At 32.2% G+C, this 24,876-nt stretch overlaps 1 protein-coding gene across 4 annotated transcripts; it reads left to right on the plus strand.

Annotated features, from left to right (window-relative positions):
- Nucleotides 1-2,865: 2,865 nt before the first annotated feature.
- LOC123213053 (probable ubiquitin-like-specific protease 2A) lies at nt 2,866-24,004 on the plus strand. 4 transcript variants are annotated; one of them, XM_044632383.1, is made up of 18 exons: nt 2,866-3,149; nt 5,272-5,337; nt 6,316-6,381; nt 6,455-6,642; nt 6,837-6,921; nt 7,026-7,066; nt 8,152-8,349; nt 8,433-8,508; nt 11,381-11,489; nt 12,645-12,716; nt 13,410-13,541; nt 15,346-15,546; nt 15,645-15,700; nt 15,781-15,874; nt 17,686-17,776; nt 20,359-20,478; nt 22,022-22,408; nt 23,131-24,004. In XM_044632383.1, exons 1-18 carry the CDS (start codon nt 3,008-3,010, stop codon nt 23,794-23,796), a joined length of 2,790 nt encoding a protein of 929 aa, XP_044488318.1. In that variant the 5' UTR covers nt 2,866-3,007; the 3' UTR covers nt 23,797-24,004. The 4 variants fall into 4 exon arrangements, with proteins under 4 accessions (XP_044488318.1, XP_044488319.1, XP_044488321.1 ...); XM_044632384.1 differs by having other exon boundaries at nt 7,029-7,066; XM_044632385.1 differs by lacking the exon at nt 2,866-3,149 and adding an exon at nt 4,334-4,376.
- The last annotated feature ends 872 nt before the right edge of the window (nt 24,005-24,876 follow it).

Consider the following 24,876-nt stretch of genomic DNA (forward strand, 5'->3'; position numbering starts at 1 on the left):
TAATATTTCATTTAACATCCTTGTATGTTGTCTTGTATTAAAATACATTTATCTATTCCTTATATTTCATTTAAAACATTCTTACAATGTTTAATATCAAAACACCTCATATTTTTCTAATATTTCATTTATCCCCCATAATTATGAGGCATTTCTATAACTCCCTCACATGTTGTTTTCTATGGAAATGCATCTATCAACTTTTAACATTTCATTTAAAACTGTCTTACAAAATTTAATATCAAAATACCTCCCATATTTTTCAACATTCCAATTAACCCCCTATAATTATCTAACTTATCATATAACACCTTTACATGTTGTCATATATAAAAATGCATCTATATACTCATAATATATCATTTAAAATCATTTTACAATGTTTAATATAAAAAACTCTCATATTTTTCTAAAATTTTATTTAACCCCCTATAATTATCTAATATTTCATTTAACATTCTTGTGTGTTATCTTGTATCAAAATGTATTTATTTATTCCTAATATTTCATTTAAAACGTTAGTACAATGTTTAATATCGAAATATCCTCATTTTTTTAACATTTCATTTACCCCTCATAATTATATAATATTACTTTAACACCCTTGTATGTTGTCTTGTTTCAAAATGCATCTATCTATTATTAACATGTTATTTAAATATTTTTTATATTGTATAATATCAAAATGTCCTCTCATATTTTTTTAACATTTTATTTAACCTCTAAATTATTATCAAATATTCAAATGCCCCATTTACATGACATATGAATTAGATTTAACAAATAAAATTAAAATTTGAATTAAAATTCATATAAATACCTCTTTTTTCACAAATTAATTTTTTGACTCGAATTCAAAAATACAAACTTCTTCTTTCTGAATGAACCTGTAGTAATTAATATTAAGTTAAAATGAGAGTGAGAATAAGTGTTTGAGTGATATGCGAAATATATGTAGTGGGAGTGACAGTGAGAAAGTTTATATAGATGTAGTGAAATGTAGTTTTGATATTTTAAAAAATATTTAGGACATTTTTGCTTAGGAATAGGAAAAATGGGTATTTTTGCTTAGGAATAAAGAAAATGAGCATTTTGCTTAATAAAAAGGTAAAATGGATATTTAATTTAATTTCCCAAAAAAAAACTATATATATTTTATAAAATTTACAATTAGAATTTATATAAAATTTAATATTAAATAATAAAATTAAAAAATAAATTACAAATATAAATATATTGAAAAATATAATAACTTAAATATTTAAATTCAAAAATGAAAATTAAATTCAAAAATGAAAATTAAATTCAAAAATGGGGATGAAAGACTATTAAGTGTAAAAGAACCAATTGGATTTGATTGAGTTTTCTTTTTTTTTTAGGCCAAATGACTATTTCCCACCCAAGGTTTGATGTTTTCTCAAGTTTCCACTATTTAACTATGGAAACACCAAACACCCACCCATGGTCGGTTAGATTTAACAAAACCCTAACGGTGGTAAATTTAATCTTATTTTCCCCCCTAAAAGTTTAAAAACTAACATTTTTTCCTTAAGCTAAGTTTGAAAAGATTACATTTCCCCTCTAGGGTTTATTTCCAAACCCTTTCACTTTCTCCGGCGCCATCACCGGTCGTCTTCCCCTCTTGACGGTTTCTCTTCCACCGATGGTCGCCCTCAACTCTTGCACTACGCATCCGACGCAGAGATAAGTCATCTGGAAAGAGAAATCATCTTCCCAGATGACGAAAACGAGATCGATCGATCTCATCTTCATCATCTGGGAAGACGATCGTCTTCCCAGATGAAGACAACTCATCTTCCCAGAGGACGACGAGTCGTCTTCCCAGACGACAACAACTGGGAAGACGAAGAACTTCATCTTCCCCGACGAAGTTCTTCGTCTTCCACGACTTCTCTGACTCCGATCGGACATCCAAATGGGAGGAAAGAGTTCGCCGAAAGGAGAGGAAGCTTCGGAAGAGAGAGGCCGTCGGTAATGTCACCGGAGATGTCGTCGGAGATTTCAAAACGAAACCCTAGGGTGAAACGACGATTTTTTAAAACTTAGGCTGAGGGAAAATTTTAGTTTTTAAAGTTTAGGGGGGCAAAATAGATTCTATTTTAGTTTATTTTTAATATTATAGTAAAAATAATGATTTTACCCTTATCACCGTTAAAGTTTTGTTAAATCTAACCGGTCATGAGTGGGTGTTTGGTGTTTCCATAGTTAAAGGGTGGAAACTTGAGAAAACATCAAACCTTGGGTGGGAAATAGTCATTTGGCCTTTTTTTTAACATATATTCTAATTCTAATAAATTCATTTGCAAATTTGATGGGATTCTGTTTATATTAACTTTTTATATTCCAAACACACCTCCTGGACAAGTGTTATGTCACATTCGGATCGCTTTGTCTGGTGTCAAAATATATTAATTCGGGTCACATTTATGCAAATGAAATGGTTTCTGTTTTGACACAATATAATTATTTTTTCTACAGATCATATTCAAATTAGATATTTAAATATAAATTTAGTTTTGTTGGAGTTTTAATTAACATTAAAATTATATGTGCATATTTTTATATATAAATAATGTATTATTATATGATTGAATTATTTTAAATTAAAAATAAAATAATATTTAATTTTATAATAATATATTATTTATATATACAAATCATATATTAAAATTATATACACAAAATATTACTAATCGATTCGAAAGCCGGAATAACACAGCACCCAACGACTCCAATGGCAGGCCTAAATTTAGGCTATAAATAGAAATTGTTTCTCTTTACAGAATTTTAAACGCTAGCCCGGGTCCGGGACCCGGGTCCGGATCCTGGACCCGGAACCGGAACCGGACCCGGACCCGGACCCTTTAAATGTTGAATCTGATGTGAGTGAGGCCAGGGCTCGTACTGCAGAGAAACAGGAGAAGCGCGAAGTGTTCTCGAAAGGCAAAACAGTGGAAAACTTGTGACGCAAGGTGATGAACGAACCATGAAGAAGAAGAAGTATCAAGTGTTTGATTTCAACGACGAAGACGAGCGCGTGGAGAAGATCTCTAAGAAGTTTCTTGGGAAGTTCTCTCCTAAAAACAACCACACTTCTCCCGTTGACAAGTACAAGTTTCTTCAGTGCTGTCAGTCTCTCTCTTTGCTTCTTGAATTTTTAATTTATTTTACTTTGTTTTATGTCAAGCTTTTGTTTGTTTGGTTTCTGAGGATGAGAAAGTCGGGGGATCGGAGTTCGAAATTTGAAAATTTGAAATTTGAAATCTAAGGAGTGTGATTTTCTTTCAGGATTTTAGGCTGAAAGAAAATTTAGTTATTCTGCTCATTGGGGATTTGTGATAATGATCTGTTTATGTTTGTTTTGTGAGAAATTGGGACGTGGAGTAGAATCTGAAATTTTAATTAAAGTGTATGGTTGTTTTGCATTTTCTTTGTTTCTCCTTTTATTTGTTAAGAACTTGAAATATTATCATTAGAAAGAACGAAGCATTTTAAAAAATTTTGAAATAAACAATAAAAGTCCTGGAGGATTCCTAGCTAACACTAGAACCTCCTCAATTGTCCGAAAATTATAAACAGTTTTAAATTTGATTAAGCTTAATGATAGAGGTTGGCGATATTTTTTGCTGTTACTCCTTGATTTTTGGATTGTGAAGTGTAAATAAAATGTTTCAATTTGATTGATTTAGAAGTGGGAGGAATTTCGATTAAAAAATTATAGTTGTTGGATTGTCAGGATTATGTTTTGGTTGGATGATGGCAAGAAGGATGGAAAATATGGAAATTAGAAAATGGCTTTTTAGAGGGAATATAAAAATATTTGATCATTTCGGTAATTTGAAAATAAAATAAAAAGAAAAAATTATAATGAACACAACTTCGTCCCATGGAACTTACCTTTGGCCGAATTCACCCATGACCTTCCTCAAAGTGTTGTATTTCAATTTTGATGCTATTACTTACTTGGTTCCTAGCTGGTTCAGTCTTTTGTTGTTGGTTGAGAAATGTGGGTAAAGACACTGTAAGGAAAGTTCTTGTTGGATCCCAATTATATTAGAAAATTAGGTGTTGAGCAGAAAAAGACTATCAACCTGTCGATGTCAACTACAAAGCCAATTCAAGTGGCCAAGTAATTTGAATTGAGAAGTCATGGGTTATGGTTTTGGCAATTTAGGGCCTGTATAATTTCAATATGCTTTGTTAGAAATTAGAAGACTCTCGTGTCCATATAAATTTTCATGGAATGATGAAAATCAATGTCTGTTCACTTTAGGCAATGCTTCTATGTATGATAGCAGTACTGAGTTACTTTTGTGGACAACTGGCTATGAGGAAATACTTCAATTCTTGCTTCTGTAAGCAGTTCTGTGTCATCTTGTTAGTTTACAGAAAAAAAGTTTTATTCTTCCATACTGTTTTTGTCACATCTTTTCCTATTTGTGGTTTAGCTACTAGAGAATTTTGTCCTCTACTTAACATGAAAAATAGAAGTTTTATGTTTCAACTAAAATACAAGGTTTCTCTGAATAACTACAAGATAATAGGGCTGTTCAACTTGAATTTTTGTTTTCCCAGTTTGCAACAATAGGAATGCTGATATTTCCTTTGTTACTTTTGCATGGGGATGGTTGTATCATCCTATACTGGTTACTTGATTGCCTCTGTCAAAAAAAAAAAAAAAAAAAGGTTTGATGCACATCCCCAAATCCCAATTCCTATTATATGCCATTTTAGGTTATGAATCATGAAAATTTTGTTGTTGTTTAACTTACAATTGTTTGTCAGTATTGTATTGTGTAGTTCCCAGCCCTGGCTTGATCTGTATAGATTGCCTCAAGCCTGGGCTGAATGCAGGCTGGATTAACCTGGCTTAGAAAGTCCAAAAAAATCAATAATAAGATTGTCCCATTATAGGGCATAGATTAACCAAGCTACAACTTGAAAGCCAATTTGACACTTTTCTTGTTAATTTTTTATAAATATCAACATTTTTGAAAATTTTATGTGTATTCCTGTTACCTAGAGGATTCATTTACTTAAAATTGATTTTTCTATTGAGGTTATTCACTGCTCAAGATTTCTGTCTCATAAAATGCTCTTATGCTACTTTACTCTTCTTTATTTCTTTTTCTCTCTATTGCGTTCTTGGTTGTTATTATGCTATTAAACCTGGTATCTTTGCTTCCTTCAGGTATCTATGTTTCATTGAGTATATGCATGATTATCTTCTTCTCTCTTCTTCCTATGTAGTTTCACAAGGTATCTATAATCAACAAAAGGAAATTAGATGTGAGACAATCGACATTAATGATGAAGGTATGGGGAATTAGTGCACATTTTTAATTTAAGTCTGAAATATCGAACTCTTTCTACTACACCAACACTGTAGTTCCTCAAAAGTCTCAGGTAGAGGTGGCGATAGGCTGGACCGGCTCGGGCTCGACCTATCGAGCTCATGAATCAGGCCTTAGGCCTGCATAGTAACAAGCTTTCGGGCCAGACCGACTTATGAAAAATTTAAGGCTCAAGACCCCTAAAAAAAATTATTAAATAATTTCTTTTAATTATGTTTTCTTTGAAAATAGGTTAGGAAATTAAATTTTGATTAAATAGAAAAACTTATTGATAATAGGTGAGTTGAGTTCTCATAATCAATCTCATCAATGTGGGATCTAAAACATGAGTTTGGTTGAATCTTTTACTTCACTTAACTTTTATTTATAATGCATAGAGGGAATGAATTATTATATTCTTTAGATGTGAGATTTTTATTCTTACACTTTTATACTTTGCAAAGAGTTCCGCATATAAAAGAATAAAATTTTTCACTTTTTTCACTCACTATAAATAAGGGTTAAGCAGCATATTTCAATCAAACTAAAATTTTAGTTATCTCATACATTTGAGATTGATCCAAAGAACTTAAACTCATTTTTTTAATAAAAAAATTTTATTTCTTATAAATATTTATAATTTTTATTTTATAATTATTAATTAATTATATTATAATTTTAAAAATTTTTTTGAATAGTAATAGACTCGCCCATGGGCTTAACATCTAGGCTCCTAGCCCAAAAGGCCCATGGATCAGGCCCGACATGCTCTAGTGTGGGGTTACCCTTTTGAGTTGGGCCTTATTTCCGAGTTTTGGATCAGGCCGCCCAACCTAATTGACGCCTCTAGTCTCAGGGTTTCTTTCCTTAAGTGTTCTTATGTTAGGCCAAGAACTGCTGCTTTTCTGTTGTATAATTCTTGGTTTATAGTATATTCATTTTTCATTTTCTTTCCGTACAGCTGCACAAAGTGCAAAGTCTGAAGAGATGGAAATCAACAATAAACCAATTGTTGTAGATGATGGAGGTACTGAAAACAATTGCTTAGATGTACTTCAATGTGCAAATTTGTAATCGTCTTTGAAATATTTCCTTTGTAGTTGCACAAGGGGAAAACTCTCATCAAAAGGAGATTATGGAGAAGTTGTTGGATGTTGGTGATAGTTGTATGGATAATCATTGCACATATTCTCTATCTTATCTGAAAGGCAACCCAAGAAAAGATTGCACTTTAAGAGAGGCTACAGGGTTAAATACATCTTTGTTATCATGTTCGTCAGATTATGAGGTAGTGCTGATTCTTCTCCTATTTATCTTTCAAGATGAATTTTGGATCAGGCTAGCTGGAAGCAAAATTTGAAAAGCTTCATCACTTGATTTTTTTCCTAATGTTTTACAATATTCATTTGGATCATTTATATGTGAAAGGCCTCTTGTAGATGTTGAATGCCCTTTGTACTTATTCAATTGAATTTGTTTCAGAATGAGCAAGTTAGTGTGATTTCCGATGATGATGATTGTATTGAAATGAGTTCATCAATTTCATCTTCTCCTCCGGATAATGAAGGTACTTAGCACTTATTCTTTTGTTGCACATGATTCACTCACTTTTATGTTTCTTTTATGATATGATCATATATGATAACTTCTATTTTGTTTGAATTTTATTAGAAGAATTGGTGGCAGGGCAAAGTTTTTGTGGACATGAAATTGTAAGTGTTCAACCATGTTTATATTATGTAATTTGTGGTCATTGAAGAGATATTTACTGAAGGCTTGAAGGCCCAAATAAGAAATTTACCATCTTCTGGGAAAGTATGTGAAGAAAATAGATATTATGCATTAAAATTCCTGCTTTCAGAAAGTATACTCTTTAATTCTTCAATTAGAAAATGTGCTTCTGTAGTTAGCTTTGTGTGATAGAATTTTTAAAAGTAAAGTGGTTGACATTTCAGTTTTTTGAAACTTGTAGTTGATCTGTAGTGTAAGGCATCAAGTCCTTTTCTTTTTTGTGAATTTGAAGATTAATTTTAGAGACATATCTTGATAATATAGTTGCCTTCTGGTGTTGGTGCTGAAAATCAATGAAATTACCTATGGTTAAACCATTTTATATCAAACCTACTTGGTGTATTCACCAAAAACAAATAAAGGGGCAAAGTCAAACAATATGGTAAGCAGTTTTAGCATAGAATTGAGTTGTATGTATTTCAAGGAGATGTTACTACAACTGAAATGCTTCATTAAGTCTTTTTCCCGTTCTCTCCTTTCCAGTTCTCATAAGACACTTCGATTACTACAACTTTGAAATAAATGTAAGACCATTTCACTCTGGCCAAAAAATTTTACTGCTTATCCTATGTTGCTTGGAAGATCTTGAGAAAGACAGCTTGCAGTATTTTAATTTTGAGTTTATTGTGGAATGACCCTTTTTTTTTTCGGATGAAGGATGGTTTTTAGGAAGGAAAATCAGCATTGTAATTTGAAAAAACTTGAGCTTCTCCCTCATTCTTTAACAAATTCTGTTGAATGTGTCTTTTTTTAGGTTAGCTGCTTAGTCCTTAAGATTTAGATGTTTGACTGTTGCATTGAGTGGCATCAAGTTAATTCTCTTTTTACTAGCAGCCCATGGTTTCTTTGTATGCACTTGACTAGGAGTTACATCATTTATAATGTAATTGCATTACTTCACATTTTCTTTCAGTTAAATTCTTCTCAGATGTTGATTTCTTGTGTTGCTTAATTTAAGTGGTTGGTTTGAATTTATGATAAACCTCTGTGATGTTTTGATTTTCAGGATCTTGTAAAAAAGAAAGTGATTGTTTCCCCTGATTTCATTCTATATAAAGAGATTTATTGTACGAATGCTCGAATAACGTTTTCATGTAGCTCCATTAAAGTTGAAGGTTCAACTGTAAATGGAAACAATGGAACCTTAAGCTTTGAATGTAATGTTGGCGATATTATCAAAATTCAGTCAGCATGGCATGGGAGGGTGAGTAACACCATCCTTCCTTTCAATTATGCTTTATATAGATACTATATGTTAGTATAAGGCATTTCTATCTCTGGTTGTAGGTTGAAACTGCTATTATTAATCTCACGCTTAAATCAAATGATTCTATTGGAGCAGAAAAAGCAGATGAAATTTCAGGTTGGCACAGTTCCATTGAAAAGTTTCTTTCGAGCTGTGTCTTTCTGGTACGCAATAATGGATCATGATTGGGATTACTAGCAATTTTGCTTGCATTCTACCCTCAAATTGATGCTAAGTTCTTAATATTCCCCAACTTTGAGCAGCAATTTAATGATGTTGTATGGTTCACTGTAACCTTTTACAGATGATAATTATGCTTCATGCGTAGAAGCATCTGCCTTGCTAGGTTCTCACAACGATTTTTGTAAAATGAGAGTCATTAATCCTTTTTTCTCGTAGTTTGCCATGATAATCTGCATTTATGGTTGAAAAACTCTGCAAGGGGCATGTGTATATATTGAGCTGCTTGCATTTGATTTTTAACTATTTTATATAGAATTTGGATGTTTGTTTATTAAGTTGAGTATTTGAAAATAAAATATATGTTCTATGAAGCTGTAGATTACTTCATAAATTATTTTTGTGTAGATCTCATGGTACATGCCATTGTTTGACATGATTTATTATTAGTCATAGAATCGTAGGCTAAGTTGTACCTTTTTTTTTTTTTAACCAAAGGGGCAGTGTGGGACAACATAGTGGTAACAATCAACTTTTAAGAGAGTTGGTTAATTATCTCTATGATGCTTTCAAAGCAATTTACAGGACAATAGCACACGTACGACTTCTGTTTATTTGAGAAGGGGCACCAATGCATCATTCATCATCTGAATAATGGAAGAAACTGATAGGTACCTAGGATTTCCACCAACAATGGTTCACAAACTCTCTCCTGTTGATACCTTCAATTTAGCCTCCTTGTACTCAATCCAACCTCAACCGCACATGAGCACACAAAACAATAACAATTGAAAAGTTAAACACAATAGGTTGTATTAATCCCAATCAAGGTTACAATTGACTAACAGTTCAAACTTCAATAGAACAGTAAATCATAACAAGACAAATCCCATGGCATTCGAGAGGCCAGCTCTATCCCTTTATCACTTATTTTACCATTTTTGTGCTTAATTCTCCTTGATTTAGTTTAGCCTTTATTCTTCCCATAACTATCATGCCTGTTATAGCCTGCCATGTTCCCCTTCACTTCCTTGTGGTCTTGCCTTGCTTCCTTTGTGTTTGTCACATGTATTTTTCATTTTCCTGCCACTTTTATTCTCCCTTCTTCTTTGAGCTTGTTGTTTCATCTTGTGGGAAATGTAAACATGAGTCTTAACATTTCCTTGCCCTCCAGAGGCATCTTGTCCTCAAGGTATATATGTGGAAAAAAGTGCTTAAAAGTTTGATATAACTTTCAAGAATTCTCATAGTTTAGTAGTTGATCCCCCTTCGCACGAATCTCTAATTCCCTTGGGGTGAGTAGAAGTAATCCATCACTTCTAGTGGTTGGACTTCAAGTTCCTCAGTCAAACATTCTGGCAAAGGTTGACTAAAGATAGTTGGACCAATCTGCTTTTTCAATTGCAATACATGAAAAATGGGGTGAATTTTAGTTGATAAAGGTAAGGTTGCCTATAAGTAACCATTCTGTTATGGACCTGGCAGACTGAAGACTACAGAACCTGGGAATTACAGTTCATCTGGAGGTGCAGAACAGGCTTGCAAGAATTCCAGAATCTCACTCTCATCCAACCCACATTACTATCTCAATATTTTCAATGTAACAGTATTCTGTAATAACCAAGTTTAACAAGATAATATAATTCATGCATTCATTTCTTTTCCATTTGGCTGTCAATTACAATGGTCAAGGGATTCATCCCAGCTTTACAATTATAATACTCGTTAACACCAAAAGATACAGAACAGTAATTACAAGACTGGGTTAACAAAAAGATACAAAACAGTAACAACCAAAACCACTCCCCAACAGCAACTACTTTTACTACAACCGCTCAACACCTACAGCACTTCGAGAGGCTGTCATCTCTCCCTTTCTAACTACTCCTTTCTCTTAATTTTTCTTAACCTCTTATACTCCATACCCCAAGATTATATCTACTCCCCCACTCCCTGTCTTTTCTCTGTCACTTCATTGCTTGAATTACCCTGGGTCAAGTACAAACTTCTTTCTTCAGTCCTCTGTTGCTCTTGACTTGAAAGATTTTCCTCAGCTGCTTGATTATCCTGTGCTCTTCCTACACGGCCGCCACTTGTCATTCTCCCTTTTTTGAATTTCCTTTTCACATATACCTTCACCCTAACACATTCCCACTTGCTTTAGGATCTTATAAGGCCCATAAAAAACATGGGCTGAATTTTTCATTTGGGTGAGAGGCTATCAATCGAAAACGATACGACAGAAGTTTAAGAAATGCATAATCCCCCACTTTAAATTGTATTTACTTTCTACCCTTGTTCACAAATCTCTTTATCCTTTCTAGAGTTTTGGTGAGATTGTCTTTTAGTTCATCTAAGATAGCATTCATTTCCTAAATCAACACATTAACTTCTTTCACTTTGGAATCTTCCTTCACTAATCGAAACAAAATGAGGGGGTCTCTCCCATCAATAGCCTAAAGGTTGTCATGCCCGTAGTATTATGAACGATGGTATTGTACCAAAACTTTGCACAGGCCAACCTTTCTGTTCATTGTCAATGCTTCCTAAAACAAAAACACCTACACCTCAATTTACCACTTCGATTTGGTTGTCTGTTTGTGGGTGATAGGCTGAACTGAGTTTCACTATGGTTCTTGCTAATTAGCATAACATGATCTGTGTAACTAGTTTATTAAACGGTAGCGTTGAGTCAAATGATGTTCCACATTTTCCCAAATTGAGAAAGCATGTGGTTTATTGCTGTTTTGCTATTTATTTTCTTGTATTAAATTTTTTCTAATATTAAAATTAATGAAATCGCATGTAGGCATTCAGTTGTTGAAGTTTGCAGTTTATGACCCAGATTGGTCTATACGACAAGAAGCAATCAAGTTATTAGATGTGAGATATGAGGAAGTGTGGGATGTTGTTTTTGAGTAAGTTTTTGGTTTGCATAATTTGTCTTATAATTATTTTCTATTTGATAGTATTCCAACTTTTGATCATCTTTTACATGAGAAATAGATCTCAAGATTATTAGTTGAAAAGAAATTTCAGATTTATATTAGATGTTTGGAAGGTAGATTCATTTCTTTTTTTTTTTTTTTAAGAGGAAAACTATCTTGGGTGACCTTGGACTTTGTTTTTATTAAGGATATGCAGAGTTCTTTAGTCTAGAAAATTGTTAAGTTGTTAGATGAATCCCTTTGTTTTGTCAAGATTTATTCTTGCTTTACATGTGTTAAATTAGTTGATTGTTGTTCCACCTTTTGTAAATCAACAGCTTGTTCATAACGGTTTTTTTTAGGGGCAATTATCTCGTTGATTCAAAGAAGGTATTGTTTGATATATAACTCTATCTTGGTGTCTTATGTACAACATTTTGGAGACTGCTAATCATCTCTTCATTATTCTCTGGTTTCAAAAATATTGGCTATCTTATGCAAAGAATCTAATATGCAAAATAAATCACAAATATCTTGACTCACAAGCAATTTTGGCTTCTTTGCATACCTAGCTCACAACTAAGTCACTTGACAGAGCCACCAACTCAGATAGAAACAAGTCTTTGCAAGTAACTTTATCATTTAAGTTGCTTTCAAGAAATTTTATCAATAAGCCAATCGAAGCAAGATCTATAAGTAAAATAGCCTGGAGGTTCAAGCTTCTAAACCTCATTATCTTCTGTCAACAATCTAAATTGAACCTTAATGAAATAAAGAAGATAAAATAACTCATTAAATTCATAACCCTTTGAATTGTTATTAAATCAAAACATTACATCCAAAAGAATTTTTACAAGATACCATCTTATGATCGTTAAAATGTTATGAGTTTTGCATAGAAGGTAAATTATTTTATAATAAGTAAAAACAACATCTTGTCAAATTGGAATTTATTTTATAAGGTAAATAATTTCTTCAAACTAATTATAGGAAATTTCATAAGTTGGAGATATATCCTTCTGAGGACTTCTCAAATAACCCTAAATGACTTTCTTTATTTTATTTTTACCTTTTTTTTTTGTGTCAATCGGAAAAAATAAATTATTTATACTCATCTATTTATGTCATTTTGCTATTTTCTTGCAGTTGTGATAGAGAAAATGAAGTGAATACTTTCTTGGGAAAAAAAAAAAAGGTGTCAGATCAATATCTTTTTGAGTAAGTCAGTGGAAGATATAATTTTTCCTTCTAATGTTACTCCATTAATCTGTGATACAGTTTTTTCTTATTAAAATGCCTTGGAATGTACTTATACTTGATTTTGTTTATCATGTATGCTCTTATGTGTTTCCTATTCCTTGACATCTGAATTGTGATTCTTTTTTTCTGTATATTACTTATATTGTAATACTCTTGGTTTTTTAAATTCAGTTTGCTTCACTTAGGTTCATTTGGATTGTTATTGTTATGTGTGGTACACCATAAAGACAGGCAAGCATTGCATAACCATTAGTTGCCTGGTTTAGAAGATTTGGGCTAAATTTGTGATGGGTAAGACAATGAGTTAAAAGAAAATAATTATCACGCTAAAAAATTATGCCCATATAAACCACATTCATATATAGTAATGAGATTCATATGGGTGAATCTTTAACATACCATGGAGTCTAATCCTTGTACATGTCTATAATATGGCAAATTAGCAATAATAGTTTTTAAATTTATGCTGTGCGGGATGACGTTAATTTGTGTTTAATGCTTTTTATAATATGTGCCATTTCTGAAGTAATTTATAATGCTTGTACAAGTACTTTCTGGATTCTATGAGACTTGCTACTTATTTGTGTCTGCTGAATCACAGTTGCAATTTTCTCTTCCATGACATCTCTTATTAAAGTTCATAAATTTCAGGTTTGATGAGCATTTTGAAGATGTTATATATCCGAAAGGTGATCCTGATGCTGTTGTAATTAGTAAGAAAGATATTGAGCTTCTACGGCCCGAGACCTTCATCAATGATACTATCATTGACTTTTATATTCAGTGAGTTCAATTTAATATCCTACCATATTGTGAAACTGTGAATTTTCTTTCAAGCTTCAGGCTCTTTAGTTATCTGATGAGAAGATATTCTTTCTCTGTGTATGTATTTTTAATATATACATATACATATACATATATATATATATATATATATATATATATATATATATACATATATATATATATATATACACATTTACATATATATATGTATGATATTTTAGTATGAAATTAGAAATTTTATGAATTAAAAAAGTTTTACTAGCACAGTGAATAGTAATGTATAGAAGAACGGGGATGAAGCCAGCAACTTAGGGCATGATCCAGTTTTCAGTTGGGGCCTCGGTTTTGGGGGGTTTTCTTCATTCTACTCAACTTGGAAAGAGTTTTTTAATTATTATTATTATTATTTTGGGTGAGCTCTCCTTGTTTATCTATAATTTCAAGTTAGTCTCAGATGTCAAAGGTTTAACCATGTTTTTTTTTATTTCCAGTTTTCGCCCTTAAGGGCTGTTTTTCCATTTTAGCTATTGTGGACACTTGGTCCCTGACACGGTTTATTTTGTACATCTTTTTCTGCAATGATACAAACCTTTTGTTTCCTATTAAAAAGTTCTTGTTTTAACAAGCTTAGCATTTTTATATATTAGTTTGAGTGCATGGGTTCTTAAATGTGCTCTATATATATATATATATATATATATGAAATCCTTTGTATCTTTAGTCATTTTGTCTTACTGTTGCAGCAAACTTAGTGAAGTTCATGATGATTTTTATAACACATTTTATGGCAGAAATCTGCATTTTTCCAATCTAAAATCATTAATGCTTCTTATATGGTGATTGTGCTCTAGGCTTATACAATTGGTCATGATTTGAAACTTTCTACTTGGACATCAAGTGAGCTCCTAAGTTTTCAGTAGGGAAGAGAACATTAGTTGCTATGTTGTATAGATTTGTCTCCCTTGTTGGTTTTTTATTTTTGTTGATCTCTGGTGCGCCAGTGTACCTGGGGGTGCAAACAAGCTGGCAAAGTTGAGTAGCAGTTCGCTTGAGCTCAGCCTGATAACATGTATTTAGTGCTTAAGCTTATTGAGCCGAGAAGATCTCTGTTCAAGCTTAATCTTGAGGCAAAGAAGGCCGATTCGAGCTCAGCCAACATGAAGCTCGAGTTTTGCTCGAGAACCGAACTCAAGTTGCTTGACTCATTTGTAGCCCTAGGTGTACCTAGCTCAATCTGTTGTGTTTTGATTTTTTTTTTTCAAACATGTAGTTTAATAGTTTCCTATCAAAAAGTTTGCTTCCAAATATGACATTGGCATTAGGTAAATGAGTGATATTGAGAAAATCCAATAATTAAAAGTGAAGATATAACTGCCAGCACTGTGCTTACTGCCTCACTAGATGATACTACAGTAATAATCACCACAAATTTACTGGTTCTTGAACTCTAAGTTTGGCTCCTTTTCAATGCTATTTTACCTCTGATAGATTTCCAATATGTGTTGTTTGAGATTTTGTTTATGACTTCATTTCCTTTTTGCTAAAATCTTGTGCTTTCTTCTGGATAAATTATAAGAAAAGTCTTCACAATGTTGATTTGAAAATCTGATGTTTTCCAACCACCACTAGTTGAGGAAGTTTTGTTTAGTTGACTCGCTTTTGAAAGCAAGATTAAATTATGTGTTTGTCTGTACTCAAGTTGTTCTTTTTGGTATAATTTCTTCTCATTTTTCTCATCAATGTGGCTTCAGCACTTTCATCTCTTAAAGGATTAATTTTTCAAAACCTGACCTCTTGCTAGATACTTGAAGAAGAAATTACAACCTGAGGAGCAGCATCGTTTTCATTTTTTTAATAGTTTTTTCTTTCGGAAGCTTGCTGATCTAGATAAAGATCCATCTGGTGCTTGTGAAGGCAAGGCAGCATTTCAACGTGTTCGTAAATGGACAAAAAATGTGAATCTTTTTGAGAAAGATTACGTGTTTATTCCTGTAAATTACAGGTCAGAAAATAATGTTTTTTCTTTTTCTTACTGGATTGCAGGAGAATATCTTAAATTGCATTGTGTTTAACATCAATATAATTGCATTCTGATTACAGTCTTCATTGGAGTTTGATTGTCATCTGTCATCCTGGTGAAGTGGCTTATTTTAAAGGCAAGATGCTTCTTGGCTAGTTTTTGTTTATTGTATTTGTTGGATTATACTGACTGTCTAATTTTTGAACCATCTTGCAGATGATGAAATTGAAAAGTCAACTAAGGTACCGTGCATCTTGCACATGGATTCTATTAAAGGAAGTCATAGAGGCCTTAAGGATCTTCTTCAAAGGTAACTTTTGTATTTTCCATTTTCATGAATGGTTACTTTGATACGAAAACCAAAATTGTTATATCTCTTTGGAGTTATGTTGATTGTGTTTGCCTTTTCTTTTCTTTCTTTTTTTCCTTGGGTTGCCGTTATTGAGCAAAAATAAGAATAATAAATTAAGAGAAAAGTGAGAGAGAGAGTATTTATCTGTTCATTGATGATTTGACTGGTAGGATTTTATGGTGGAAGACATGTTTAGGTGTTCTGATCTGCTGTAACAAGGAAGGCTATAGAGAAGCAGAGGAGCATTATTTGAAAGGTTGGCAATTTGGGTTGCATAACATTATATAGGTTAGACAGCATTGGGTTGGGGATAGAGCACAGTATTATTGCATTTCTATACATCCTGGCTAAATGAATCAGCATGGCCTGATTAAAAACCATAATAACAACCTTATGTCAAAGTGAATTTTTTTTCAAAAGGTAATCTCCAGAGTCATTATGCTAAGGGACGTTTAATTTTCTTTTCCAAGTTTCCACTAATGAATCCGCCTTTAGTTTTTCATCTCGAAACTTCTTTAATGAGAGTTGAGCCACTTTTATCCTTATCACTTTCCTGTTAGAAATTCTCATTCTTTTAGTAATACCACTTGGGAGTTTGAATAGTGAAAAGTAATGCATTGGAATGGTGGTTGGGATAGGCAGATTTAAAGGGATTCTTCTAAATTTTGTAAGATAGGCTTTCTTCAGTCCTCCAGGAGCTCTTCTTTTTTCTTTCTAATTTTCTCCTCTGTTGGATTTCAAAAGCTTGAAAGTTTTTGGATTATTTTCTGCAGTTATCCCAAGTTATTTTGGAGTCCAATAGAGGAGTCACTATGCTGAAGGAGATACTAAATTTCTTTTCCAAGTTTCCAATAACAAATCCACCTTTATTTTTTGGCCTTGAAACTTTGTAATGAGAGTAGATCCAATTTTATCCTTATTGCTTCCCCTTTAGAAATTCTCTTTCTTTCCGTCACACCACTTGGGAGTTTCAATGGTGAAACGAAATTAATTGGAATGGTGGTTTAAACAGGCAGATTTAAAGGGATTTTTCTAAGTTTGAAAGATAGGCTTTCTTTTGTCCTCCAAGAACTCTTCTTTTTTCCTTTTTAATTTTCTCCTCTATTGGATTCCAAAATCTTGGAAGTTTTTGGATTATTTTCTAAAGTTATCCCAAGAAATTTTGAAGTCTGACTCTCCTGGTAGACTGGAGGAGAGCAGTCTCATTAAGTAGCCAAATTCTCCTAATACCAAGAATGAACATAAACTTCACCTTCTGGGAATCATGTTTCTCAGACCAAATAGAGTTTTGTATCCAGCCTTAACAAACTTAACTAAATTTGAGGGCCACAAAATAGATCTGAAAACTTTGTATGAACACAGATTGTATTGCAGATTTAAATTTTGTATTGAGTTGTAGTGTTCGATTATGTGCTTTACCTATAAGATAGGGAGTAGGAAGAAGTGAAGATATTGCATGAGAGTAACATCATGAAACATTAAAGTTTTGATAGAGTTGTCAGCCAGAAATAGTTTTATAGGTTCTTAAAATGCAAATACATCGGATTAGGAGGAATTTGCTGAAGGTAGTTGCCATTTACATTGAGAATATGTAACTTTTGGTCTTCCACAGTGTATCTTCTCTTTCCTTTTACACTTCCTTCTCTCTCTCTCTCTCTCTCTCTCTCTCTGTGAAATAAAATTTAGACAGTTTTAGTATTGTATTGAAATTAGTATCTCTTTCTTTTACTTTATAATGTTGATTAGAGTTATATCTCTTGAGATGACAGTTATTTATGTGAAGAGTGGAAAGAGAAGCATAACAGTACAGGTGATGAAGTTCCTTCAAAAATCTTACAATTACGATTTGTTCCTCTTGAGGTATTTCCTCCCTTTTCTATGTTCCCATTCTAGAGAAATTAGTAACCTATATTCTGAATCTTTTTTTCCACCCTTCTCTTTTCATTTCCAAATTTATGTTGGTACTAGAGCACAATAGGTGACACTTCAGCTCTTCATTCTTTTCTCATTTTTTTTCCCCTCTTCTCAAGCAAGTAATTAGTAAATCTGTATGTAGGTTTACTGGTATGCAAGTCATGCCCTCTTTCTGAATAGATAAATTAGTATTATTCTTATTCTATATTTTTTCTTATTATTTTATTTTGCAAATCAAAGTTGTTTCATAGCCCTTACAGATTAAATATTACTGTTGGGCAGTTTATACAGAAAAGATGGTCCAATTATTGCCTTATTCCAAAATTTTTAGAGATGTTTTGTTTTGGCTCTGCATGGGTTAATTGGTGTCAATGGAATAAAAGGTTGTTTGAAGAATAAAAAGAAGATGTGAATTTGGTTTGGGATAGAATTCATGTTCTTGCTTCTTTCTAAGGTTTGAATTACAAAAAAAAAAAAAATTCATAGGATATTTTTTCCCTTATTATCATAGATGGGGAAGTTTTAATGCTTTTTTTTTATTATTTTTGTTGGACCTCTGGTTCACTCTAGCTATTATGGATTTTCTTTGTTTAATAATTTTTTCCATTGTTTATATACAAATCAATGAAATGGGGATGTTCTTTGATTTGGACTCCCATAACCTAGTTAATGTCAGGACTTAAGATATTAGCCATTAATTGCATCCAGCAGCTAAATTTGTTTTTTCTAGAAAAGGCTGTTTGAAATCTTGGGCCCTTTAAACTTGGAGTATGGACAACATCTTTATTGTTATGAGCTTTTAGCATGTTTTGGATTCCAATAGTTAAAATGACTAAAGTCAATCTAACTTGGATACTCATTACTTTGTATACTCTTTGATTTTGATATTTTTAATCCCAATATGGGACTTATACATTCCAACAGAAGCTAACAATAGCTTGACTACTTTGTAAAGTGATCAGTAATAACAACAATATTTATAAATTTTACTTTCTTATTTCCTTTTAGCTTGTACTTCTTAACTTGCCATGCCTGTTACATCCTCTTGTTATCTACCATTGTAGCAGTTTTCATTTGGGATGTTTCCTTTGCTCTTCTATCCCCAAATCAAGCAATTTTCTTTTTTCTAATCGCATCTTCTGATAATAATAAATCGAATAAAATTGCTTATGTTTGTTTATTCTCATATCAGTTATGAGATTTGATTTTCTCTTATGTAGTGAAGAAAACCAACCCATTAAGGTTAGCCCAATAGAATTAAAAATAGGAATAAAAATAAAAAAGGATTATTGATGCATATACGGTTCTCTCTCCAAATTAGGGGTCGCAAGCAAGCCAAGGATCCATGAAGGTTGGAGTTCAAGCCTTAAACAAGCCCAATCTCTCTTTTGGATATAGCCTCCTTGAATGGGTTCAAGACCCAAGTGAATAATTCCTTGGCCCAAAGAAAGTCCAAGTAAAGCCTCTTCAAGAGTCCAAGCCATCCAAGAGCAATAAGGAAGCTCATTGAGTCCAAAACAATGCAATTTAATTACTCTTGAACCAAGTGGCAATTAGTTGCCAAAATTAGGGGACATAGTCCCTAGATTTAAGGGAAAAGACAACCACTTTTGTCTCCAAGCAAATTAATGAGGCATGACTCAATTAGGAAGTGAATGACTAACCTTAATTTGAGGAGTTCAGTTTATCTAAAGGAGGATTTTTTTTTTTTGTTAAATTTATGCAAGTATTGCCGCCAAGCCCATTCTATATAAAGGCTAGGCATTCCAATGTAAAAACAAATTTTGGGAACTTTGTCATTTTTAGTATAAAAGCTTGAAGTCTTTATTCCTTTCAATTCCTTTATCCATTCTCTTGTATTTAGAGAGTGGTGGTGGAGTTCTAAGGTTGGTGGATTTATCCTTTATGCCTTAGTTATGCTTGTGTTCTAATTTGATGTCATTTTAGTGTGTGTGTATTGTTTTCCTTGTCTGGACAAAGAATTGCATAAAAAATTACAAAATTGCTACTGCCCTTTTTTTTCATTTTTGATTGTCTTGCCTTGATTAATATTTGTACAATACTTGATGATATGATAGTTTAATGTGTTATGAATACTTGTGTATGAAGCTTAGCTGCATTGGAATTGCATTTGGAGCCTAATTTAAAGAAATTGTAAAGTAGTGCAATTTGAAGTGAACAGTATTTTTTAGCTCACCCTTTTTGGATTTTTTGCTCATGCATGGTGTTATACATCAATTATACAGACACCTGTATGAATATGCCAAATTTAAATTTTCTTTTTTTCTCTTTTTCTCATTACTGAATTTTGTCTTGTGTACGATGCCATATGGTTTAAGAAAAAGAAGAAAGTTCTAACCTAGGTAGCTTTATGCTATGTTTGAAAAATTCTCAAGTTTCTTTGGTAGGTTTAATTTTAAGTTTTGTTAGTGGGTTAAAGAGAATTACTGCCAATTAACTGGTTTCTTTAGTAGTTTTAGTGGAAACCACAGTTTTTAACAGCTATTTTTCTTTTCATTTTGATTCAGCTGCCTCAGCAAGAAAATTCATTTGACTGTGGCCTCTTTTTGCTCCATTATGCTGAACTTTTTATCGCAGAAGCTCCTCCTAGCTTCAATCCTTTTAAGATAACAGGATTTTCCACTTTTGTAAGTGATTCTATCTTCATTACTGAGCTTTCTACTAACAAAATTTTGCATTGATTTGCTTGTAATTTAGTAGAGATAGGGCACAAAGTTTTTAATTTAACATGTTATTGATCTTGAATTTGAGTAAATTTTTGTAAAAGCCTGTCAAATGTATGATTTTATGCTATTATATGTGGTTAGTTTTGGCAATTATCCTTTATGGTTTGTATGAACTCATCCTTGCGCCTAGAGAAAGCTGATTATAGTAATGATTCAGGATGTTAGTTTCACACCTATATGGATTTAATTCTGCTCATAACTTGTCAATATATTTTTGTGTTAAGATATGGTTGAGTTTCTTTCATGATCTGTTGAATCCCAAATATCTGTGATACTGTAATACTTACATATATTAATTATAAGCATTCTATGATGTACACTACTTTTGCATTGCATAACTGATTCATAGGTTCCAGAATATGGACTATTTAGAGAAAAAGATGGTTGATGTCTTAATACAGAATGGCAGTTCATTTTAGATGATCATGCACAGTGTAATGAGCATAACAATGACATTTCATAAGACAGTAAAATCTATGCATTCAGTTCCTGCATTGATGTCTTGTCTGAACAAATTTCCACCAACATAAATGATGTAAAGAGCTATGGCATTTTTGGTGTCTGGCAACTTATATTTGTAGAACTTATTATAGAGAAGTAATTGATTAGAGTTTACAGTCTGGAAATAATACTTTATAAGATGTGATTTCCTTTTTATATTAGACATTTTAATGTCCTAAATATTAAAGCTCTTTGTTGGCTATACTCAGGTAATGTGACCAGTCTTTTTAACTGATAAATTATAATGGTATGGACTGATGATCTGAAGAGTAGGACCAAAATGTCACCTCCTGGGTCCTGCTGAGTAAGATCAGGACTATAGTGAATTAGTGATACTCTCATTTTACCTAATATTTGAACCAAGCCCTCTGTGTGGTGGTGTCTGGTTTTTTTAGTTGTCTTCTCCATTGTTTTTCTGTATCAATAAAACTATGTATACTTATTTTTTATATATAATTTGTATACACAGATAAAGTGTTATTATGTGATTGGATATTTTTTTATCATATGATGACACATGTTTTAAAATTATCTAATTATATAATGACACATCACTGTATACATGAATTGTGTACCAAAAATGGGTACACATAGCATTGCTCTTTTCTGTACACTCAATCTAATATTTTCTCTTGCTTTCAGTATGACTGGAGTAAACTTTGGAATGTTTTCTCTAGTGTTGTGAAGATATAGATAGGGAATTCAAATCCCTTAAAACTAATTAGATAGTGATCGTGGCATAATATAAGTTATGTGCTGTACCCAATAAATAAAATAACATTCTTGCAGTTGCATAGCTTTTTTTCGTTTTAGAAGTGTCTATGCATTCTTGTTTAATGAATAAGGTTGCATTTAATTCTTGTGTGAAGTCTTATTCTGTTTAATTTTCTCTATTTATGTTATGTTAGTGAGCTATAGTAATGAAATTTTGATATTTTAACAGCTTAAAAGAAATTGGTTTCCACCAATGGAGGCTTCTTTGAATCGTGCTCATATTAAGATGTTGATATATGAACTTTCTGAAAATCATTCTAATAAGGATCCTTCAGCTGATGGCATCGATGAAATATGTCCTTCCTCCACATTATCACCTGATGAAGATGGGCAGGAAACTGGAGCAGTGATTGTTGGGCAGATATCTACTCCAACTAAAAATTTTCCACAAGGTTATTCTTCAACTTCCAATGTTGGAAGGGGAATTGAAACTCCACTTATTGGAGCACTCCCTTTGAGAGTTGCACAAGGCCACAGTGACCCAGGATTGGTTTCCCTGGAGCATTGTGAGCAAATTACTGCATGTTATCCAAAGAATATCTTGTCGCCAATAGAGGTGATCCTCTCTTTCTCCCTTTTTAGAATTAAGCTAATAAAAATAAGGTGAAATCTATTAAAATTATCAGAAAACCAAGGGCTTGTTTCAGACGCTTGATTATTTGGACTCATATATCATAAATTTTCATGCATATTATGTGTCAATGAAAATAAAAACTCAAAAAGATAATAATATAAAAGGAAGGAGTTCTTACACTTACTGAAATGAGGATACTGGTAGACCAAAACAAAAGACATCAAGCCCAAAGAGGATGTCGGTCCATTTAGTTTACAAAATGTAACTTTATTTCTCTCTAATCTCTAGCAATTCCTAATTAAATTTTTTATAAAGAAATATACATTTGAATAGTTTAAGATTATTTAAAAATATAATTCTTTTGCATACAGAATTTGTAGGATTGAACTATATAAATTTTTATCTCAATTCTATTCGAAGCACCAAATGTAATCTAATTGTCTGTTTATTTCTTTTATGTATTGCCAAGTCAATGTAATTTCTTTCTCAATGATTTTCCTTTAATTTCTCAGTTAAATATGTTTGGCCATTTCAGAAACTGGTTTTGTATAACAAAACCAAGAGCAAAAAGATTTAAATAAACTGTGCTGTACTAGGATTGAAGAAGAACAATAGAAAAAGTTGCTTGATTGGGATGATTTCTGAGCTTTCTGAATTGTATTTGACTAAATGAAAAAGCTGTGTTATATTTTGCTCAAAATCAGGAAGTTGAAGAAACCAGTGATGAAAAGGCTAAGGCATCATCTAACGTGGAACAATGTCAGAAAGTACTTGGATTGGCAGCAAAATCTTCAACCTCTAACATCTGCATAGATGGAGTATCGCAGATGACATCTTGTGACTGGCGTTGTTTATTGCACTTTGAAAAACAAGATGAGTGTACTAGCGAACACCAGAATATATCTAAAGAAAACATAGATGAAAATCAACTGCCCGAGGTATATGAAGTGCCTAGCCATGGAGAGACGAACACTGTTAAACCTGAAGATTCTCCAAGCTGCCGTGGAAAATTTGTTACTTTTCTTGTGGAAGATTCTGAAGAAGAAAATAATGCACTTTTTGATCTTGTCATTGAAGATTCTCAGGAGGAAAATGGAGTTGCTGCTTTAGTTGTTGAAGACTCTGAGGAGATATGTTGCACGCAAAATGCCTGCAAGAACAAAGATACTGGATCCTCTAATAGTGGCAATTGCACCCTCACCCATCAAGAAGCAGACTTGACTGAAATCATTCACATTAAAGAAGATAAAATGCCTATTAGGGATGAAGATCGTGTGTCTAAAAGAGTTGCTAAGAAGCTGAGGCTTGAGATTTCTGATGATGGAGAAGAACATCTGCCAAAACAAGTGCTTTCTTGTGGTGTTAAGTAGTTTTTTGCTTGGCATTGTACAGTAAGTAGATTGTGAATTGTGTCCCCCCATCCCAACAAAAAGGAAAATAGAGGGAAAAAAAAAGTTTTTTTTTTTTTTTAAATTGTGACTTGTTGCATAATACCAAAAGATTTACTGATTTTATGTAATTTCCTTCATATTGGTGAGATTCACCATAAAGAGAAATGGTGTTCCATTTTTGTTTCAATAAAATTATGTGTACCTATTTTGAGTACACAAATATGTACACATTTATATGTGTCATCATGTGATTGGATGATTTTGAATTAAAAATAAAACAATAACCAATCATATGATGACACATATGAGTGTGTATATATTTGTGTACCTAAAGTGGGTACACATAGTATTGCTCTTTTTGTTTCTGCTCTGATTGTTTTGTAGGAATAATTGGGGTCACTTTTAATTTAACCACTCATTCATCAAGAAATTTCTTTCATTTAAACACTTGGATTTATTTATTTATTTATTTTTTAAAGGATTAGAATATTAATTACTTAGCTACACAAACTTCATTTTTTTTTTTTAAACGAATTGAAGATGAAACAGTGACCTTTAAATTGTCCAAAGCACTAATGAAGGGGAAGTGATTTTTAGCCTCATCTAATCTCTATTCTATAGTACAAGTATTTCTGTTTTCACAAGTTTGGACTTACTAAAAAATATATTATGACTTCCAAATTTATTCATACTTTATTTTTAATCTTACATAATAAACTTTAAACCTAAATTTTCATAATCAATGAAACATTTTATTTTATTTCAAATATTTGTTTGTTTTGATGAAACATAACATTAAAATTGTGAAACAAGAAGATGAAAATGAATATATAAAAAGGAAAAAGTATATTTCATTATCTGAAATTAGAAAGTTGGGGAAAGTGGATGTAAATCAATAAGCTTGATTAAATTTGAGATTAGGGGATCGGTGTACAATAAAACTTAATTAATGTAATTATACGTATTCACTTTAAATATACAAATATAATAAATATTTAATATGTGTTATTATATGATTAAATGATTTTAAATTAAAGATAAAATAATACTTAATCAAAT

Source organism: Mangifera indica, chromosome 4, assembly GCF_011075055.1.
Source record: "Mangifera indica cultivar Alphonso chromosome 4, CATAS_Mindica_2.1, whole genome shotgun sequence".
NCBI classification, from domain to species: Eukaryota; Viridiplantae; Streptophyta; class Magnoliopsida; order Sapindales; family Anacardiaceae; genus Mangifera; species Mangifera indica.

What these genes read in the sequence shown, in the direction of transcription:
- LOC123213053 (XM_044632383.1), top strand. Translation starts at nt 3,008, where the DNA reads ATGAAGAAGAAGAAGTATCAAGTGTTTGATTTCAACGACGAAGACGAG. An exon ending in AATTGTTGTAGATGATGGAG is followed by an intron (nt 6,382 to 6,454) that starts GTACTGAAAACA and finishes TTTCCTTTGTAG; the next exon opens with TTGCACAAGGGGAAAACTCT. An exon ending in CATGTTCGTCAGATTATGAG is followed by an intron (nt 6,643 to 6,836) that starts GTAGTGCTGATT and finishes AATTTGTTTCAG; the next exon opens with AATGAGCAAGTTAGTGTGAT.